The sequence below is a fragment of the Hemicordylus capensis genome, chromosome 4 (genome assembly GCF_027244095.1).
Source record: "Hemicordylus capensis ecotype Gifberg chromosome 4, rHemCap1.1.pri, whole genome shotgun sequence".
Classification (NCBI taxonomy): Eukaryota; Metazoa; Chordata; class Lepidosauria; order Squamata; family Cordylidae; genus Hemicordylus; species Hemicordylus capensis.
Window position 1 is genome coordinate 57,207,636 of NC_069660.1, and position 21,257 is coordinate 57,228,892.

The 21,257-nt window shown below is 43.8% G+C and overlaps 1 protein-coding gene across 2 annotated transcripts in view; it reads right to left on the bottom strand.

The window, feature by feature from the left end:
• Positions 1–17,902, bottom strand: part of LRIG2 (leucine rich repeats and immunoglobulin like domains 2) — a 76,660-nt gene extending 58,758 nt beyond the window's left edge. For both annotated transcript variants that reach the window (XM_053245636.1, XM_053245635.1), the window contains exon 1: positions 17,582–17,902. In XM_053245636.1, the coding sequence (XP_053101611.1) occupies positions 17,582–17,814 (233 nt within the window). In that variant the 5' untranslated portion in view covers positions 17,815–17,902. The remainder of the gene's footprint in view (positions 1–17,581) is intronic.
• Between the last annotated feature and the right edge of the window lie 3,355 nt (positions 17,903–21,257).

Here is a 21,257-nt window from a genome sequence, read left to right on the forward strand (position 1 = left end):
TAATTCAGGGAGGATATACAGAATCAAAACATTCTTAAGAAGAAATTAGTCCTGAAAGTTAAGTAGCAGCAGACAATTGTGTACTCTTTCCACCCCACCTCCCCCAACAATCAAAGCAAAGGTTAAGTGAGAAATCGCCATTATTCTTCAAACATAAGGTAAGGACAGCTGGATCATTAATAGCATGTTAGTGGCGCAATTAACAACCTTAGCAGAGAGACCCTAAAAATATATAGTACAGTATTTGCAGGCACCAAAATGCAGCTTATGTTTTTGTAATCCCTACATGGTTTTAAGTTGCCACAGAAACTGTCCCTTCCTTCTCACTCGTGCTTCACTCTGAGCAAAGAGAGCTCTGTAGACAAGGTGCGTCGTGTTCATACTCAAATATGTCCAGGAGGAGTGGGGGGAATTATATCCGCTCACCCATGCCTGGATGAATACTGGTATGAATACAGATTGCTTCAAAGAAAGGCAGCAAGCAGATGTGATATGTGCACACACAATCTTATAGGTTCAGCTCCACAACCTAATAAAAGATCCAACACAGATACAGTTTTGTAAGGAGGGCACCTGGAGCTGAGAGAGGCTGCAAAAATGCCATCCACGAATGTCAACCACAGCTCTGTCCCATCATTGCTAATGTTAAACATGGCTAAATAATTTCAGTCCCATCACACTTGATAACCAACAGTGTGGATGACTGTTTTTATTCCTCTTGCTGGGAAGCAATCTTCCCATCCAAAACCCATAACCTCTACTATTGTTAACAGGGATCAGGGATTGTCTCAGTCATAGGGAAATTCAAACTCCCTTGCTAATTTCCTTTTGTCAGCAGCCTCTGGACCCAGTTTAATGGGCATAGTTGCCTAATGTCAAGAACTATTCTTTCATGAAGGTCAGATTGACACCATGGGTTCCTAATGTTAATAGTCTGTGAGTGTCAGCAAAGTATCTCTCCCGATGTATGGTATTAGATCATCATATCCAGATTTAACAGAAATGACTTACTAATAACATCATTTGAAGTCGGCCATTGCTTCAGTTGCCACAGAGATGCTATTTGACTACAACTGGGGCAGGACTTTGAGATAATCTTATTAAGAGCTGCTTGCACCATGAAAAAGTCTGAGAAAGCCTGTTACATGGCCTGAACATTTACAAGATGCTGGCACAAAAGTCTTCCTCTGATTTGCTGTGTTTTCTTGGCACTGACAAAGGATAGGAATGGCAAACTTGGATTGATATCCCTTTAATCCACATAGAGATTTGTGCACTACTATAGGAATGCAGGCTATTTTTAAATGACAGCCAAGTATACTTTGTCCACCCTCAATGTATCTAGCACCACAGAACTGCCATAAAAGAGTTCCTGCACACTGCTTCCTCCCATGAAATATAGCTGTCTGTTGTAGTCAACATTTCTGATTTTACTTACATGACATTAGTTCTAGTTGAGCAGATTTTATTTTGATACTGCAAGATTTCTCTTTGCACTTGCTGAAAGCAACAGTGGCTACCCCAGAGATGAGATCAATAAGAAATTGTAAAGAAAGCCTGTTTGAATGTCTTAGAAATTCTACCACTGAGCCTGAAATTTTGCTTCCATCAGCTGTTAGAAGAAACTACCCCCCAAAGGGGTTTCTAACCTGCTCTTCTCCTTTGCCATTAATAATTAATATTTCAGCCCTGAGGAGAATGTCAAAGTATGGTATCTTAACATTAAGCCAACAGAAACTGTCAACAAAATCCCCACTTGTTTTTCACACCAAGAACTAATGGGCAAACAGCAGCACCATTTATGACCTAGGTACCAAGCGAGATATCTAGCAAGCAACTTTTGACTTTGAGAAAATATCAGTTACTACAATTCAAGTGAACATTTAGGGTTTTGCATATTAATGTTTGTTAATTTGGTTTCAAACCATCTAAGTTGGCCATCACAACAAACACTACCCACTTGTGTGTGCCAAAATCCTCTACTGCCACAAGGAACAAGTATGTAATTACAGCACTCCTGAAATTGCCTAATCCTGCAGAGCATGAGAACCCTTTCTTGCCACTGCATTTCCTGCCAAACTGTTCTATATGCATAACCTTCCATCTGTTCAACTGGAAAACCTGGTTACACTAATCAATGAAAGTGTTGTTTATTTTCTGCACAAATATCTCATTTATTCTTCAAGAGGAAAGCATTTTCTTTACCATAAGTTTACATGCATTCTGGAAGAGAACTGAAATATATTTTAAATGCTTAGATAGAACATTGTAAACTAAAGCAAGACTAAACCCAGATTGTTTCTTTTACCTGCAATCTTTTATATCTAAGGGAAGTAAACAGAGGGCATTCAATGCATTACTAAGCAAGGATCTGCGCAGTTTCAATTGTAAATTTCTGAACTGGAAATTTTTGTGGAAAATATCCCTATGCAAATTTTCCCTTTGTCTACATAACATTTGCATTAAATTTCCCCCCTCAAATATATATATACACACAGATTTTCTTGATGCCCTAAATAGATTGGGATCTGATTTGGCATGTTTGGCCAAGTAGAAATTTTAGAAATAGAAAATTTTCCATAGAAAAATAAAGTATGGGAAATTTTTTTGGAAAAATTTCCAGCCTACATCTCTACTTGCGTGGTGTAGTGGTTAGAGTGCTGGACTAGGACCGGGGAGACCCGAGTTCAAATCCCCATTCAGCCATGAAACTAGCTGGGCGACTCTGGGCCAGTCACTTCTCTCTCAGCCCAACCTACTTCACAGGGTTGTTGTGAAAGAGAAACTCAAGTATGTAGTACACTGCTCTGGGCTCCTTGGCGGAAGAGCGGGATATAAATGTAAAAATAATAAAAAATAATAATAATAACTCCGCAGTGTTTCCTGAACAGCATACACAGTGGAGAACTACAGTTGCTGCCACTTACAGTCAGTGGTGCTCTTACCCCTGGCCTTTGGGGCTGAAGTCCAGGGCCTCCACACCTCCTGGGGCCTCCCAAATCCTCTTCAGGTTGCCCCGCGTGGTGTGGTCACTGCTGACCTGCACTGTACCGGGTGGCTGAGTGTGATTATGACCTATGCCAGGTGCTTTAGGGACAGAAGGAGAAGTGGGGAAAGAAAAATGTGGGATGGGAATGTGTTAAGTTGCATGTTGAAATGTTTCTGCTACTACATATTTGCATAAATATACCCCACATATGAAAAATACCATGTTTGTCACGGGGTGTATGTGTGTGTGTAGGGGGGATGATGATTAACTTGGAGCAGGAGGGGGGCCTCCAGTGAGGGGGCCCTCCAAAGGCCTTTAAGGTCCAGGCTCCAAAAGTACCTAAGTGCACCTCTGCTTACAGTGCTCACTCTTATTTATGCCAGGTGAAAGCAAGCAAGCAGATACACAGCAGCAGTGTGTCCAGCTGGAGAAACATGGCACAGCACTGTAGTTACTATTTATTCTGCCTCCCCATTTCCAACAGGAGGACAAACTCACACATACTGGTGATGGTGCATGGATGCAATTTTTCACTATCAAAGCTGACCTAATTATAAGGCTAGGAAAAACACCAATGGAACCAACATCAGTGTTATAATTAAGTTGTGTAACACACTTATTAAAGTTATCTTCAGCATTTCAAGGTTAATAACTTGAATTAGGCAGGACAAGGTAATGCCAACATTTGAACAGCATCAATGTACTTTTCTAGAATAGAATACTATTTCCCCCTATTTAATTAACTCATGATAACTCCCTTGACAGAGCAGAATCTTGGAAGAGGACAATGGTAAGCATAAAAGTTGTTAGGATTTGTTTAGATGTATTGTCTATTGATTTGTAAACACCTTTGTTACATACAAATATATCTATACCTATATCTATATCTATGCTAGTTCCTGGAAGAAATTTCTGCCACCAAAAAAACAGAACAGAGGACCAGGTTATACAGACAGGAATAGTTCTATTCTTAGCTATTCCCACTGTTTATTGTTCAATTTATATACCCATCTTGAGTAAAATAATCTCAAAGCAGTTTACAATATAATTAAAGCAATGCATAATGCATAAGAGCCAGCGTGGTATAGTGGTTAGAGTGCTGGACTAGGACCGGGAAGACCCAAGTTCAAATCCCCATTCAGCCATGAGACTAGTTGGGTGACTTTGGACCAGTCACTTCTCTCTCAGCCTAACCTACTTCACAGGGTTGTTGTGAGGAGAAACGTAAGTATGTAGTACATCACTCTGGGCTCCTTGGAGGAAGAGCGGGATATAAATTAAATAAATAAATAAATAAATAAAATACAAAAGGTACAGTCTCAAAAATTAAAATGCACAATTAAAATACAAAAGTACAGATAATATAAATATAAAATAATCTACCCTGCTCAACAAACTGGGATCACTAAGGGGAGAGAACCTCACCTCAATAGTGCACCCAAAAGGACACATTTACTTTCTCCATATATGTGTATGACTGCCATTCATTCCTATGAGAAAAACTAAAATGCTGTACTCACATTATGAAGTTTTAAAACCTCAAGGCAAATCCATGTATTTTCAGTAAAGGTGAGCTAATTTAGCCTATGCTCAGTACCCAATAAGACTTTTTTTTTGATGAAACTACATCTCTTTGAACAAGGATGGCCACCATCAGATTATGGTGATGTAGCAGTTAGAAAAAGTAAGATGGGGAAAGGGCAGTGCTCTGTGTGCTCATGCAAAAAAGGGAGTCTGAATGAGTATCAACTTCTATCTTTGCTTTTATTTGGTAGTATATCAGTATGATGCTCTAAAGTTATGTCAACAAAAAAGCTTTGGATGACCTCTGTACACTGCAAAAATGAATCATTCACAGTAAGACCAACGTTTCTTTTTCCAGCAGTGTCAGAGGTCATCCTATACTATGGGACGTGCCCAAGCAGTAACCAGATGGGTGGGAATGATGTACTTTTCACAATTGGTTACAGTACTGTGAAGCCAAAGGCCGCCTGCATGATGTAAAAGAGAGCTATCTCATAATGCTTTATAAATTGAGTCAGAGACACCCACTTTACAGATCTCCTGGAGAGGAGTATGAGCCAAAAAGGCAGTCAGAGTAGAGGCACTTCATGTGGAAAGGGCTGTAATATCTGGGGAACTGGCAACTTGAGGGATTTGTAGGTGAAAACAATGCAGGCACAAATCGATCTTATTTTATTATTTATTTATTTATTTAACATTTTTATACCACCCAAAACACAAGTTCTCTTGACAATGTAACTACAAACCTTTAAGGATGAGGGCTGAAATGAAACAGAGAGTCAGAGAGACGGAACTCCTTACTACGTCTCATGCAAATGCAAAGGGCCCTTCGCATGTCTAGAGTATGCCAAGCCCTTTCCTTTGGATGGGAAGGTAGAACTACATATTGGGATCGGTGAAAGGTAGAATAGATATCTGGCAGAAAAGTAGGGTCCAATTTGAGGATGACAGAATCAGGTTGGAAAATGCAGAGCTCCTTGCATATCGAAAGGGCACTGAGCTCAGAGACCCTGTTTGCTGAGTTAATGGCTACTAGGAATAGCACTTTATAAGGCAAAATCTTGAGAGGCGTGTCATGCAGCGGCTTGAAGGGGGCCTTGGGCAAGGCATTGAGAACTTTATTTAGGTTCCAGGAGGGGAACCTATGCACAGGAGGTGGAGTGAGACTGGAAACACTCTTTAGAAAATGATGGATGTGAGGGTAGAGTGTTGAGGAGCCAGGAGAGGAGAGTTTGAGTACAGATTAGAGGGCAGACATCTGGCACTGTAATGTACTGGGAGGTAAGTGTAGATCCAGCCCAGATTGGAGGAAAGCCAAAACCTCCGGGATGCCCAGGGAGAGAGGATCAAGCTGCTTTCTGTGGGCCCAACAAGAAAAAGCCGCCCAGGTAACTTGGTAAATCCTGTGGGTAGAAGACCAACGCATGGCCAGGATGGTATTCTGCATGACCAAGGAATACTCACTCTGACCTAAGGCTGAGTGCTCAACCTCCAAGCGTAAGGCTGGAGCCAACTGGGGTCTGGATGCAGGAAGGGCCCTTGGGAAAGAGGATAAGGTTGGCATGGGCCACCAGGGAGGGTGAACAGAGGGCCATTAGGTTGGAGAACTATGGCTTCCAAGGCCAGTGAGGGGCGATGAGGATCAGATCCGCATTCTCTGCCTATAGTTTCCGAAGGACCTGTGCTATGATGGCCATAGATGGAAATGCATACAGTAGGGTTGTGGGCCACGGTGCTACCTGGCAAAGAACCAAGGTAGATGGTGGTTTGCAGGCAAGGCAGAGAGATCCATGTCAGGATGGCTGAATAGTTAAGTGACACCCTGGAGGACTTTGGGATGGAGAGTCCATTCAGCTAGATCAACAACCTGCCAGCTGAACCAGTCAGCTTGCCAACTGGCTATCCCATTGAGACCAATGCCAGGTGTAATTCCACCCACTGAAACAGACAGGACACCTCCGCCATCAGGGAGCAAGAATGGGTCCCGCCCTGGTGATTCAGATGGGATTTCGCTGTCACATTGTCTGTTTGAATAAGGACATGCTAGTTGTGAATGGTTGGAAGAAAATTAATGAGGGCGAGGCGAACCACTCGAAGATCCAACCAGATGATGTTGTGCTGCAGTTCTGTGTGGAACCACTTGCCCTGCATATACTGGTTGTTGCAGTGGGTTTCCCGGCCAGTGAGACTGGCGGTGGTAATGATGAGGTGGACTGGGTCCGACAGAGGTAAACCACTGCAGAGCACTTGGAAGAGCCACCACTGAAACTACTGGGGGAGGTAACGAGGAAGAGGGACCAGGTGGTGCGTGCATGCCATGATGAGGTCCTGGAATGGAAGGAGGTGCCACTGAAGGATGAGAGTGCCACCTGGACCAAGGCTGCATTTGATGCAGGCTATCATGGTGTCCAGATCCTGGGAAAGAATAATCAGGTCTGGAGGTTTGATGTAGAAGGAAGAAGGGAAGACAGCTTCTACTTCCTGTCACTTGGCAAGGAGATCATGTCTTGAACCATGTTGAAGAGCACTCCCAGATGTTGTCATGACTGAGAGGGCTGAAAATGGCTCTTCTGCTGATTGATCAAGAAGCTGTGGTTGTGAAAACAACTGAGGGTCAGGTGAACATTGTGCCTGGCCTGTGGGAGGGATGGGGAGATCAGGAGACTGTCCAGGTATGGATGTACATGGACTCCTAGGTTCTCAGAAGAGCAATGAGTGCCACCAGAATCTTTGTGAAAATGCACAGGGTGGATGACAGGCTGAAGGGGAAACGCTGATGTGTGTAGGAGAACCTAAGGAACAGGAGATGATCTGAAAGGAGGGGATATGGAGGTAAGGTACACCTCAGAGATCTATGGGTGCCAGGAAGTCCTTGGCTTTGGCTGCTTCCTTGATGGTCCGGAGGGACTCCATGCAAAACTTTGCTTTTTGATGAAGCAGTTCAGGTGTTTGAGGAAGTAAAAGCAAGTAAAAATGAGACTCTTCCCACCCTGGCAAAATCTAGAAGGGAGGAAAGGGGTAGAGAAAGAGAAATGGCAAGAACAAACTAGCCTGTACTCAAAAGGCAAACAGAGCTCTTCTGAGGACCTGCTACTCAGAGCAAGACAAGAACAGAATTGGGGTTTTGGTGCTCTCTACCGGTAGAAGCTAGCCTTCAGTTCTCAGTCCTGTCTGCCAGAGCATGCTGAGTCCACAACACATAGCATATGATAACCTCCGACACTGCAGGGAAAACCAAGTTATCTTAAAAAACAAACAAACAAACAAACAAAAATTAAGAAGAGCCGTGCTGGATCAGGCCCAAGGCCCACGTAGTTCAGCGTCCTGTTTCACATAGTGGCCCACCAGATACCTCTGGGAAGCCCACACGCAAGAGAGGGCACGTCCTCTCTCCTGCTGTTTCTCCCCTGCAACTGGTATTATAGGCATCCTTCTTCTGGGGCTGGAGGTGGCCTATGGCCCTCAAACTAGTAACCACTGATAGACCTGTCCTCCATTAATTTATCTGAACTGCTCTTAAAGCCATCCAGGCTGTTGGCTGTCACATCTTGTGGCAGAGAATTCCACAGGTTAATTATGCATTTTGTGAAAAAGTACCTCCTTTTGTCGGTCCTAATATTCTTAGTCATCAATTTCATGAGATGATCCCTGGTTTTAGTGTTATGTGAGGGAGAAAAATGTTTCTATCAACTTTCTCCACACGATGCATGATTTTATAGACCTCTATCATGTCTCCCCTAAGCAGTCTTTTTCCTAAACTAAAAAGCACCAGGTGTTGTAGACTTGACTTGTACGTAAGGTGCTCTTGGCCCTGATAATCTTGGTTACTCTCTTCTGTACCTTTTCTAGTTCTACAGTGTGACAAAATATGATGACCAGAACTTCATGCAGTACTCCAAATGCATCATATTTTTGTATAAGGACATTATAATATTAGCAGTGTTATTTTCAATCCCCTTCTTAATGCTTCCAAGTATGGAACTGGCCTTGTTCACAGGTGCTGCACATTAGGTTGACACTTTCAATAAGCTGTTCATCACGATCCCAGGATCCCTATCCTTGTCAATCACTGACAGCTAAGACCCCATCAATGTATATGTAAAGTTGAGGTTGTTTGCCCCAATATGCTTTATACTTGTTAACACTGAACCACTTTTGCCATTTTGTTGCCCACTTTCCCCCACCCCCCACCCCCATTTTGAGAGATCATTTCGGAGCTCCTCACAATCTCCTAAGGATTTCACTACCCTAAAGAAATTTGGCGTAATCGGCAAATGTGGCCACCTTGCTGCTTATCCCAACTTCTAGATCATTTAAGAATGTATTTAAAAGCACTGGTTCCAGTACAGATCCCTAGGAGACCCTACTTCTTACCTCCCTCCATGTATAGAACTATCCATTTATACTTACCCTCTGTTTCCTGTCCTTCAAGCAGTAACCAATCCACACATGAACCTGTCCCCTTATCCCATGACTGCTAAGCTTTCTCAAGAGTCTTTGATGAGGAATTTTGTTGAAAGCTTTTTGAAAGTCCACGTATACTATGTCAACTGGATTACCTTTACTGACACCTGTTGACACTCTCAAAGAATTCTAAAAGGTTGGTGAGGCAAGATTTACCTTTGCAGAAGCCATGCTGGTTCTCCTTTACCAGGGTCTGTTCTTCTATATTATTTATTTATTTGTCTGATTTTTATACCGCCCTTCCAAAATGGCTCAGGACAGTTTACAATTAAAACCAAACCATTTAAATCAGTTAACAATTAAAACAGAAATTATAAAACAGTATAACACAACAATTAACAATTAAAACATCATAAAGCAGCAATTAAACAATCACAATTAAAAAGCCTGAAAACCAGGTTACAACATTAAAACCAATTACAACTATTTAAAAACCCTGGAAGGCCAGGCCAAACAATAGGTCTTAAAGGCTATTAAAGAATTCAAATTGCGGATTTCTGTCAGGAGTGCATTCCACAGCCTAGGAGCAGCTACAGAGAAGGCCCGCCTCTGAGTCGCCACCAGACGAACCAGTGGTAACTGGAGATGGACCTCCTCAGATGACTACATGCTTAACGATTTTATCCTTGAGAATGTTTTCCATCAGTTTGCCTGGAACAGACATTAAGCTAACCTGCCCATAATTTCCCAGATCCCTTTTTGAAAATCCGTTTCACAATGGCTACCTTCCAGACCTCCTGTACAGAGCCCAATTATAGGGATAAGTTATATATTTTTGCAAGGAGCTCGGCAATCTCACATTTGAGTTCTTTCAGGCCTCTAGGGTGGATATTATCTGGCCTGGGCGATTTGTTCATTTTTAATTTTTCCAGACAGTTTAGAACTTCATCTGTTGTCACCTCTGACTCAGTTCTTTAGCCTCTGACCCTGATAAACTCAGTTAAGAACTCATGTAGCTTCTCTGCAATCTCCATATCCACAATAATCCCTTTCACTTCCTCATCATATAGTGGACCAACCACCTCCCTGGCAGGTTTCCTGCTTCTGATGTATTTAAAGAAGTTTTTGTTATTCCCCTTAATACTTTTAGCTAAATGATCTTGAAACTCTTTTCACCTCCCTTATTGTCTCCTTGCATTTATTTTGTCAGAGTGTGTGTTCCGTTCCATTCTCTTCATTTGGGCAGGCCTTCCAATTTCTGAAGGAAGTTTTCTTCCCCTTTATAGCTTCATTGACTTTGTTAGCCATGCCGGAATCCTCACAGACTTGGTGGTACCTTTCCTCCTTTCTGGTATACATTCTAAATGGGTTTCTATTATTGTGGTTTTAAATAAACTCCATTGTAGTGAGCAGCCACTGACCAGTCCCTGGTCTTCCCTAAGGAGCTGACTGGAAGTGAACTCTGTCCTGACAGGCTGGTGAACTCCAGGGATCAGCCAACCAGCACACCAGGTAGGTGGGGCCAGGGGTGTATCTAGGGAAAATAGTGCCTAGGGCAAGAACTGAAATTGCACCCCTGTCCAAACAGGGATGATAGAACTTGTAGTCAACAATATCTTGAAATCCCTGTTGAAAGGAACATGTACCATCTAGACATGGTTGTTGATCAAAACCTGAAAACATGAGCCATCTCTGTTAAAGACTTAGAACAACAGTCAGGAGTTATGTGAGGATTCCAAGTGTCATTTTCTGTCTCATCTCATGCTTTTTAAAAAACATGACTTTGTCCTTGAGGATCACCTGCCCAAATAGCCACTAGCAAAATAGGGGAAGAAGAAGGTGGTGGGTGGGGGAGCTTATAAACCAATGAATTATTCCTGCCAGCCTTTGTCTTGTGATGACTGTTGGCTTATGATGGGGTATATGTGCATTCACCACACTAGTGCTTACTTTGGCACCAGAAGGGAGAAGGATACATTAGTTTGCAATGCTATTCAGAGGAATTTGCAACAAGAGCAGACAGCCAAGTTCTGCCAGGGCCAAAACCAGCCCCTGCCAGACTAAGAAATCATTGTAATTTGTCCCTTCCTGTCACAAGCAGTGTGCTGTTTTTTTATTATTAACTAACTCTCAGATATCCCAATCATGGATGGAAAATTCAGGGTCAGTTTACAAGAGACATTTTCTACATGGAGGTTTCTTCTGTGCAGGTGTTGTGCAGAAACCCAAGTGTAGTATCTATTCCGCCAGGGGCATAGCAAGGTTGGAATGGGCCCAGAGACGAGATTTTAAAATGGGCCCACAGCCCCTCAAAGTCCATGGCCTCTACACACCCCAGGGCCCCAACAATTTAAGTCTGATATTTCAAAATAAGTATGCTGCCTGGAAATACATTTCACTGAATACACACACTTCACAGTATATAGTGATATACATTGAGTACTATATATTTCTGTTACTTTTAACGCCTAGAAAACATTAGAAACACTAATTATTAAAATGGGCCCCTCGCAGCAGATTAGCAAAGGAGACTGTCAACCATGCAGTGTGAGCCTATTCTCAGAATTCTGAACAAATTCAGTAAAGTTTGATTCCAGGAGGTTTTTCACACAGGGCTTTTAAAGCCCTTTAACACACATCTCCTCTGGAATGGAGGTGCAGCATTCACGTTGGCCAGATTGATCCTGAAGTCCCTGCAAGTTATTGGGGAGCAGTTCACAAGCAATTAAGGTTTTTCACCGCTCGTTAGAGTGTAGCCTGATTTATATCCGGAGTAAAAAAAAAATCCACTATTATGTGTTCATTCTTTGGGACAACTTCAATCTATGAAGAATTGTAGATTTGGGTTCTTTCTAAATTTTTCTTTGCAGCTATACCACCTCTGTTACTACCTACGGTGAAACAGGTCTTTGTTCAGCTCAAAGGGTCCTTGAAGCTTCCTATCAGAACTTCCCTCAGTTCTAAATGCCATTTTGACCTAGCATGCCATAGTTCATGACTTGCCTGACCATGCAAATGGATGCTCCTAATGTCAAAGGACATGCCACAATCGTGGGGGGGGGGGAGTCTTTAAATTCAGAGTTTTGAGCAACTGAATCCCCATCCTGCTAGGATGCCTGCCCAAATCAAAGAGGAAGATTTTAACTAACACCTGGCTGTACCTCTTTTTTGTGCTAGATGGCAATCTTCTGACCTATAAAGGCTAAAAGCTAGCTTTTGTGAAAAGTTGGGGGGGCAGGCTTTTGGGGCTGCAGATTCCAGAATATTACCTTCTGTGTTAGTTTAGCTTTGTTAGTTGAGTCTATGCTGCATGGCTCCTAGGAGTGTGCAGAGTTCACCACGATGCAAGCTTTTGTTTTCCAAACTGCAGTTTAAGACCCAAGATCTACTGAGCCTCCTGTCTAAACACCAGACAAGATGAAAGGTACCTCACTTGTGCATTTTGACCATTTTGCCTTGTTTGTATGGAAACTATCCTGCTTTTAATATTTACTTAAAACTAGATTTTGATTATTTTAAGTTTGATCTGGGCTGGAAACTTGCTCCATTCTGTCTCCCCACATTGCCCCCTCTGGCTTACATGCTTTGAGAGGTTTTGAGTTTGAGTTTTTGGGTTCTAGATACAACATGGAAGGTTGTCTCATAGGAGAGAATGGTGGCAACTTTACCAAGGATGTTGATGAACTTTGGGGTGGGGGGGGGACTTAGTTGAGGGCAGAAAACCTTCCCCAGTTCGCCATACCACCCTTCTCAATTTATCGGGCCAGTTATTGAGTAAACAAAACTGGGAAACAAGGAAATCTCCTACATTTTAGATGAAGTAATGGCAAAGTCATAAACTGCTTGTGGAGTTCATGACCAGGACACTTTAAAACTTAATTAAAATGTATTCAGGTGTTTCTTAATGGACAAGATAAACACTTAACTTTAATAATAAGAATGACTTGCTCTCTAGGTGTGAACTAGTTTAATCCCAAACAGCTCATGCATTTTAAGAGTTCTCGCCCACTTCCACTCCTTCACATTAATTAATTTAGGGGAAATTAATGAATATGCAGACCAAATCCTGCGTGTGCTTTCTTGGAAGCAAGTCCCATGGTATTCAGTGGAGCTTATAAGTAAATATGCAAAGGATTTCTTATTTAAATTAAAATCACACTTTTATATAAAGGAAATAAAATGATTTAAACGTTCATGGAAATGCTTACATCTGAGTAACTCCTGCTATCTAATCACGGCTTCTGAGATATACAGAAACTGCTCCAAGCTCTCACACATTTCTATACAAAATCCAATCATTTCTGTACCCGAAAGACATGGATTTGAATGCTGTATGTTAATCTAAAAGACACTGCAACTACAGCTCAAAGAAACCAGCAAAGAATACCAACCTTGGAAAAAGTAAATGAGCAGTGCAATTGAATTAGACCAAGGGTGTATCTAGACCAGCAAAGTATTTCCAGCTATGGTTGATGTGGCATTTTGGGGAAAGAATTATTCCCTCTGTTTTATGTCCCCAGCATCTGATATTAAGAGTTATCCTCCAGGTTCAAGTGCAGTACAATGACCATGGCTAACTGCTCTTGGTAATTGATAGATACATTTGATTATCTCAGACCAGCAAGCTTGGTAGTAGGGCTGTGCACTGATTCAAGAACTGGAGCCCAAAAGAAAGTTGTCCAATAAGACCCAATCCAATTTGATTCAACAACCCTGTATCTGGTTGGAGGAGGCTGCCAGCATATTGGTCTCTCTCTGACTTTTTAAGAAGCTACTGATTCCACAGCCCTGTTGTCCACCCTTTACCCCAGTCTGCTTTAATACTACTGGCCAAGAGTGGAAATGAAAGGGGGAGGTCCTGGGAAGTCACTATGGAGGGTGATGAAGCAAGAGCACCCTCTACCTCCACCAACAATTCCCAGCACATAGAAATACTGTACAAGCAGGGCTTTCTCTTTAAAGCAGGGTAAGCATTAAAGCAGGTCAGGGAAGGGGTAGACAACAGGGCCAGTCACTGCTGCTTCTCCTGCAGCACTGGGAGATGCAAACACCAGGATGATGGAAGCAGCAAGTCCTGCTGTGCATTGGTCTTGTCATAGCAGGGAGCAAGACCTATAATCTCTTAAGAATTTCAAGCTAACTTTCAGCTCATATTCTAGTAAAACCACCATCCAAACAAAAATAGCAATGTCTTTATGTACACTAGCACACACCCAGCCTGATCTATGCATGCTTACTCAGAAATCCACATGTTCACTCGAGAGTCCTCTTTGTTCAATTGAGTTTACTTTTAAGACTACAAATCCTGTGAACATTTGAGTTACTCATACACACCTATAATGTCACTTTAAGTGAACCAGTACAACAAAACTACCTCCCTTCCCCAAGTATCAGATTACATGTATTAAGTTAGCTTTTATAGAAAGATGTTCTCAAAGCACTCATCTCCACCTCTAGGCAGCTGATACCGTCTTAAGCAACATAACGAAATTGCAATTTTATTACACAATGTGGAAGCTAGATGATGCCACATGACATGTCCCCCTTATCTTGATTAAACAAAGCCCACACCTAGTAGCAAATCATTTTCTAGAATTGGGAAGCAGAAGCCTTGATAGCACTTAAAAATAAAAACCATTTTTTCAACAGATTTACTTAAATAAGTTACAAAAGATATTTCATGATGTGAGCTTATGGCTGCAATCCTTTGTATACTTACACTGGAGTTACATTCTATGAAACTCAGTAGAACTTACTTTGAAGTAAAAATGCATAAGATCAAGTTGACAGATATACAACTCAGAGTATCAACAAATGGCAGATTTAAATGTAGATTGCACATTAAAATCACATACATTTTGTGAAATTAACCACATAGGAAAGTAATCATTTTTATTTAGTAAGTAATTGTGTTATGCATGCATGGCTTTGATGGTAATTTATTAGATGGGTGAAACTTTTACATGTTTTTGCACTGCTGCTTTTAGATTGATTTATATTGTGTACTGTTATCTTTAGTTGTAATACATTTAATGCACATTATAGATGTAATGATGTTTTACCATTTCTCACAAACGAAATAAAGTTGGAAAAAACTACAATGACCATGATAGTCTATTTCAGCAACACACAAACGCAGAAGAGTCTTGTGGTGCAAGTGGGGCAGGTCTTTAAGCTACAACAGAACACTGGTAGAGGCTTAGTCTGGATGTTGGCCTATGCTTTGTGACAACACGCTCATTAATTAGAGCCCACTTCATCAAAAGTATTATCTTGAATTTGCAGATACACATACATGGGGGTGGGGGGTAAGCAGGAAGAATGTAAACAGTGGTACCAAAAGACCATGAAGTGAAAGTGGTCTGTTTTTATGCAAACTACATACATTTGAGTTTGTCACTGAAGTGTCACAGACCCCATTGTTTACATTTTTCTTCAGTACCAACATGTGTATATATAATTTGCCAATTGAGGATAACATGCATTGACCAAGTGAGTTTAAGTGCACAAAAGCTTATGCCAGAATAAATCAGTAAGTCCAAGGGCCATAAGACTCTCTGGTTAAGGGGATTCCTTTCACCAAACCTCTTGTTTTCCTGAGCAAATTCAGAAGCTTGATAAAAACCACTCTCCCCTGACTTGACCGTAATAACTCCAGGATAAGACAGATTTGTCTGAAGTCTCTTAATTAGCAACAACCTTCCTCAGTTAGTGGCAGTGGAAGTAACATAATTATTAGCAGGGCCCTGTAACTGGAGTATTTGTCATTACGGCTAAGCCTCAGGCTCATGACCAATAACTAGACAACATCATCACCAGAAACAGAATCAACCAGCACACTGCAGAAAGGAATCACAATACTTACAGATATGTTTCACAAGAACTCACAGATTTCATGTTAATATGATAAAAAATAATACAAATGCATACATCTGCATCAACGCTGTTGGACCTTTCTCTTACATGTAATTTGGCTGCACTAGTTGAGTTTTTTTGTGTGCATTCGACAGCACATGGCATAGGGCTCCTTCATCAATCAATTAGGCTTCTATTTCTCTCGAGTACAGAAGAAGTGTACATCCCAGAATCCTCTCTAAGACAAGACAAGACTCTGGGCATATCTAACTACAGACCAAACTGGTCCAAACTGGCAAAACACACACACATACAAACACACCTTCAGTTAGAGAGCTTTGCATGGTACTGCAGTTTACCCAGGCTGGTGTGGTTTCATTAGTGCTGGGCAACTCGCAGCATTATCCGATGGCAAAAGTAGCCTTTGAGCAGTGCCAGGGGGCTATACAGAGTATTCAACTTTGGCTAAAGCTTCACAAAAGCCTAACAAACAAATGAGGGAGCCGCTAAGGGCTCCTGGGCCTTGCAATGACAGAGCTCTCAGTACCTTCACCAAATTAGAATGTCAAAAATTCTTGGGGGGAAGAGTTAGTATTAAATTCACATAAAACCCAAGTATATAGATTTGTAATGTAGCTATAACCTCTGAAAAGGAACGCTGAGGCAATTCATTTGCCTTTCAGGAACTGAAAGTCACAAAGGGAACACTCTTGAGAGTGCTTGAGTTATACAAGGACCCAATGCGTTAAAAGGAGAGAATTCTATGTCAATTGATACTCAACACACTTTATTAAACATTTTGAGATGAAAGGATAATAAATTAGAGACCAATATTCCACTTTAAGTTATCCCATCTAAAGTACCACCGACTGATGCTGTGCGCATCCTGTTTTGTGAGACCAATGACAAGAGAAGCTTACAATATGTCAACAGGTCACTTGTTAAAGTGATTTAGCTCCCTCTCTAGCTTCAGATGGACATAATATACCTCTTAGAACAGAGATTTGCACCCCTCGGTGATTTCATCAACTATCTCCTACTTGGTAGCCTTGAAATGCAGTATATCTTGAAGCAATGCACTATGCATCTTACTATGCAATATGCATCTTACTGTGAAACCTTAGCCAATGCTCCAAAACTGCAAAATCCCCTAGAAAACATCACATACTACAACTTCATAAAAGGCTGCATTCAGAGAAACAATCAGCACAATGAACTCTCTCTCTAAATACTGACTTTTACCTGGATCAAATAAAATTAGGTCTTAAAAAGTCCAAAGATGCCACAACCTGGCAGATCAACTATTTTATTCTAAGTGCAAAGTGTATCAGGTCCCGGATCCACCTGCAGCTGCTGGAGCCCTTCGGACCAGTGAGTTGCAGTTGCACTTGTATTCCACCGTTTGGCATTCAAAATCAATACTAATTGAAGAGTTGGAAGGGCAAGTGAGAGCACGGAAGACCAGAGATTCAGACAGCTTCCGTGGTTTTTGGACCCTGTGACCTGGCATCAGCAGCAACCAAAGCCCAGTCACACCGACCATCTACCTGACCACTAGTGTCAACTCATATCAGTTCCCCCAAATAGCAAGCAAATCTTAAGTAACAAAAAGCCAGAATATTCTTCTATCAGTGTTGAGTATCCCTAACAGTTTTACTCTGTTACCGGAGAAGAAAGCACATCTTGTGCCAACGGGGGAGCGGGGGGGGAGCGAAAGCGCAGACCCGTCCCTTGATACAGCCAGGCAGGTAGGGCCTCACAGTGCCGCTCGGGCGGAGGGAGACGCAGTCGGACAGAAATGATACCCACAGCGCGGTGATGCCGGGAGGCAACGGCGAGAGCAGGCCCGGTTCCAGGCTCCGGCCCGGCCCACGGAAGCGGCTACAATCCAACAGACCTCGCCGGCAAGAACAAGGCACGGCAGTCGGGGCGCAGGGCTTCCCGGAGGCCCCTCGGAGAAATAAGAGCAATAGCGTCAGGAGCGGAGGCGGCGGAGACTGCATGGGCGCTCCTCCCCGGCCGGGCCCCGAACCCCACCGCATCTTCCCGTCAGTCTCCCGCGCTGGAGGCCCAACCAGGCCGCACCGCTACAAGAGCGGCCTCATTCCACCCCCTTCCCCACCCCCACCCCGTCTGTCCGCGGAGGGAGCCCACAGGGAGGAAAGGAGGCGGAGCCAGCCAAGACCGGGAAAGGCCGTGCGCACGCGCGGCAGCTCTAAGGCGAATCGGCGCGAGGGGCGTTAGAAAGAGGGCAGTGTCTGAGGGGCCGCTCCGGAGACCCGAGGGCGGGGCGGGAAGGGAACCTGACGGATGACAAAAGGGAGGGGCGTGGCAACCAGAAAGGAGGCTGTCCGGGGTCAAGGATTGCGGCGGCCTTATTTTCTTATAATCTGCCGTGATCGATATAGGCTACGAAGTACAAGTGTAGTGGTGTGCACTGTGCATAGTCTGCTTCGTCGCCCTCGTGATTGTGGGAGGCGGATAGAGAAGGAGCGCGCAGAAAAGCTCCGGTGTGCTAGCCGGTTCTGATATAGTAGGCGAAAGGGTCGTCTCGCTACAGGGTGTTGTGTGCGACTTGGCTGTTTGCAGAGCGCGGTGCTGACTGCAGCATGGGAGAAACTTAGTGATGGCAGCGGGTGGGTGGGTCTCTGATCTAAAAGTCGCTCAGCGTGTGTAAACTAAGCAGGTGCCGTTATTGTGCCCGACCCCAGGCTCGGACTGGCCTACCAGGAGGCAAGGCGTTTTCCCGGTGTGCCCTGCTGCCCTCCGAGTGTGAGCGCCCGCCCGCCTCCAGGCGCCTGTCTCCCTCTTGCAGGGTGCAGCCACCTGGGAATCTCGCCTGTGTGTGCGCGGGCGTGCTCCCTGCTCAGCCTGCCTGAGCCCCGGCCCCCTCCGGCCTCCATTGTACCAGCGCAAGGCTGGCAGTGGCAGCCACCAGGGAATCTCCCCACTGTGTGTGCGTGCCCGCCTTGCTGCTTTCCGGCTCCGAGAATGTGTGAGCAGCGCCTCAGTCTGCCTGAGCCCCGGCACCCTTGCCTCCCCGGTGCGCCCCTCGCCTCTGCGCCCCCTTGCCTCCAATATTGTGTCCCCCGCCCTTATCCTGAGCTCCCTCCCGCCGGCGCCTGCCTTTCTCTTGCAGGGCAGGGAATCTCAGTCTGCAGTTAGCCAGACAGGCTGCTGCTTCTATCGGGCGGCTTTCCCTTCCCTCCCTGCGGCTACTGCCATGATCTGTAAGGGTGCAGTTACACTCCCTTTGAATGAATGCTGAGAAACTCATGGAGATCGGCAGTAGCAGAGAGTAAAGAAAGGGTTAACGTTTCTCCCAGCCCTATTGGTTCTCCCCGGAGTCTTGTACTCCTCTCGCTTGGATTTGTAATGGCACTACAGCACAGAGTGAAGCTGCCTGCCTGCTTGTTGGTCTCCTCTCATTCAGGAAGGAAAATAACACCTTTGGTAGAAACAAAAAACTAACCACTTGCTTTTTGTCTCCCCCCCCACCCGCAGGAACCGCGTGTGTGTGTTATACAGGTGAGAGAAGTCCCATCGTGCGTGCATGTGTGTGTGTGAGAGAGAGTTTTAAGCTTTTAAAAAGACACTAGTGGGCCCGGGCACAGAGCATCTGTGCCTCTATCGCGGCCGGGCCGCCGCTGCCGCCTGGCCCGCCACGGCCAGTTGTCTTTAAGGGTTGTCTTTAAATTCTACAAAATTGGGGTTACTCCATATGTGACATTCTGGTGTCCTATTTGAAATCAAAATAGTGTCTTTTCTTTCTGTAGTGTATAGACACACATCTCGGGCTTGTGCCTCAGAAGGCTGGATGGGGAAGCAGCAAGGCTAGTGGGGAGTCCCTGCTTGGAGAGGAAAGGAGCCAGAGCTGGTTGGCCTGGCTGGGGCACCTGGCCATGATGTGAGGCTCTCCTCTTCTCCCACTCCCCTCCCCCCAAAAGCAAACACGACAGGCTGCCTCCTTCAGCTCTGCTGCCTTTGTCTCACACATTTATCCACTCCCTTCCACCAGTTATTTATCCCCCCCCCGTAATTTCTCTTCACCCCCATTTCTCTGCAATGATATGCTCAAATGCTTTGAAATTCTATGACACTATATATATTGTTAGGAACTGAAAATAATTTTCCTCTCTTGGGTAGATGTATAGGGCTGAGGAGTGAGAGGGCAGGCATCTTGTGGAAATTGGTGGGGAGAGAGAACTTAAAACAGTGCTATTGTAGTGCTACTAAGAAGCCATCCACTTCAGTTTCTAACAATCTTGCAGGAACTGGACTACATAGGAACACATATATACAAACTATTTTATTAGTATAGAATTGTGCTTAATAGTTACAAGTGATAAAATTAATTATTAAATGAAACCAAAAAAGTATAGTGAAACCCACCCATTCTGCTCAAAAAATTGTAAACCGCCCTGAGCCATTTTGGAATCAAATCAATCCTAAAATAATCCTAAAATAATCAATCAATAAAAACTGGTGCCCCCCCCCACATAAATTCCCCCACCCTCTCAGTGCCCTCAGTCCGGTCCTGCCCAACCCCACTCCAACACCGATTTTCAAAAAGGGATCCGGGGTGATCAGGGAAATTACAGGCTGATTAGCTTAACATCATTTCCAGGCAAATTGATGGAAAGCATTCTCAAGGATAAAATTGTAAAGCACATAGAAGAACAGGCCCTGCTGGAAGTGAACCATCATGGGTTCCGCAAAGGTAAATCTTGCCTCACCAACCTTTTGGAGTTCTTTGAGAGTGTCAACAAGTGTGTGGCTCAAGGTGCACCTGTTGACATACCCTGTTTCCCCGAAAGTAAGACCTACCCCGAAAGTAAGACCTAGCAGTAATTTCTGATGTACCGCTAATATGCCCTAGTGCATTTTGGGGGGCTAAAATTAATATAAGACACTGACTTATTTTCGGGGAAACACGGTAGTATACCTGGACTTCCAAAAAGCTTTTGACAAATTTCCTCATCAAAGACTCCTGAGGAAACCTAGGAGTCATGGGATAAGGGGACAAGTATATGTGTGGATTGCTAACTGGTTGAAAGACAGGAAACAGAGGGTAGGTATAAATGGAGAGTTTTCACAATGGAGGGAAGTAAGAAGTGGGGTCCCCCAGGGATCTGTACTGGGACCGGTGCTTTTTAATTTATTCATAAATGATCTAGAAGCAGGGGTAAGCAGCGAGGTGGCCAAATTTGCAGATGATACCAAACTCTTTCGGGTAGTGAAATCCATAACTGATTGTGAAGAGCTCCAAAAGGATCTCTCCAAACTGGGTGAGTGGGCGACAAAGTGGCAAATGCGGTCCAGTGTTGGCAAGTGTAAAGTGATGCACATTGGGACGAAAACCCCCAACTTCAAGTATATGCTGATGGGATCCGAGCTGTTGGTGACTGACCAGGAGAGGGATCTTGGGGTCATAGTGGACTTCTCGTTGAAAGTGTCGACTCAATGTGTGGCAGCTGTAAAAAAG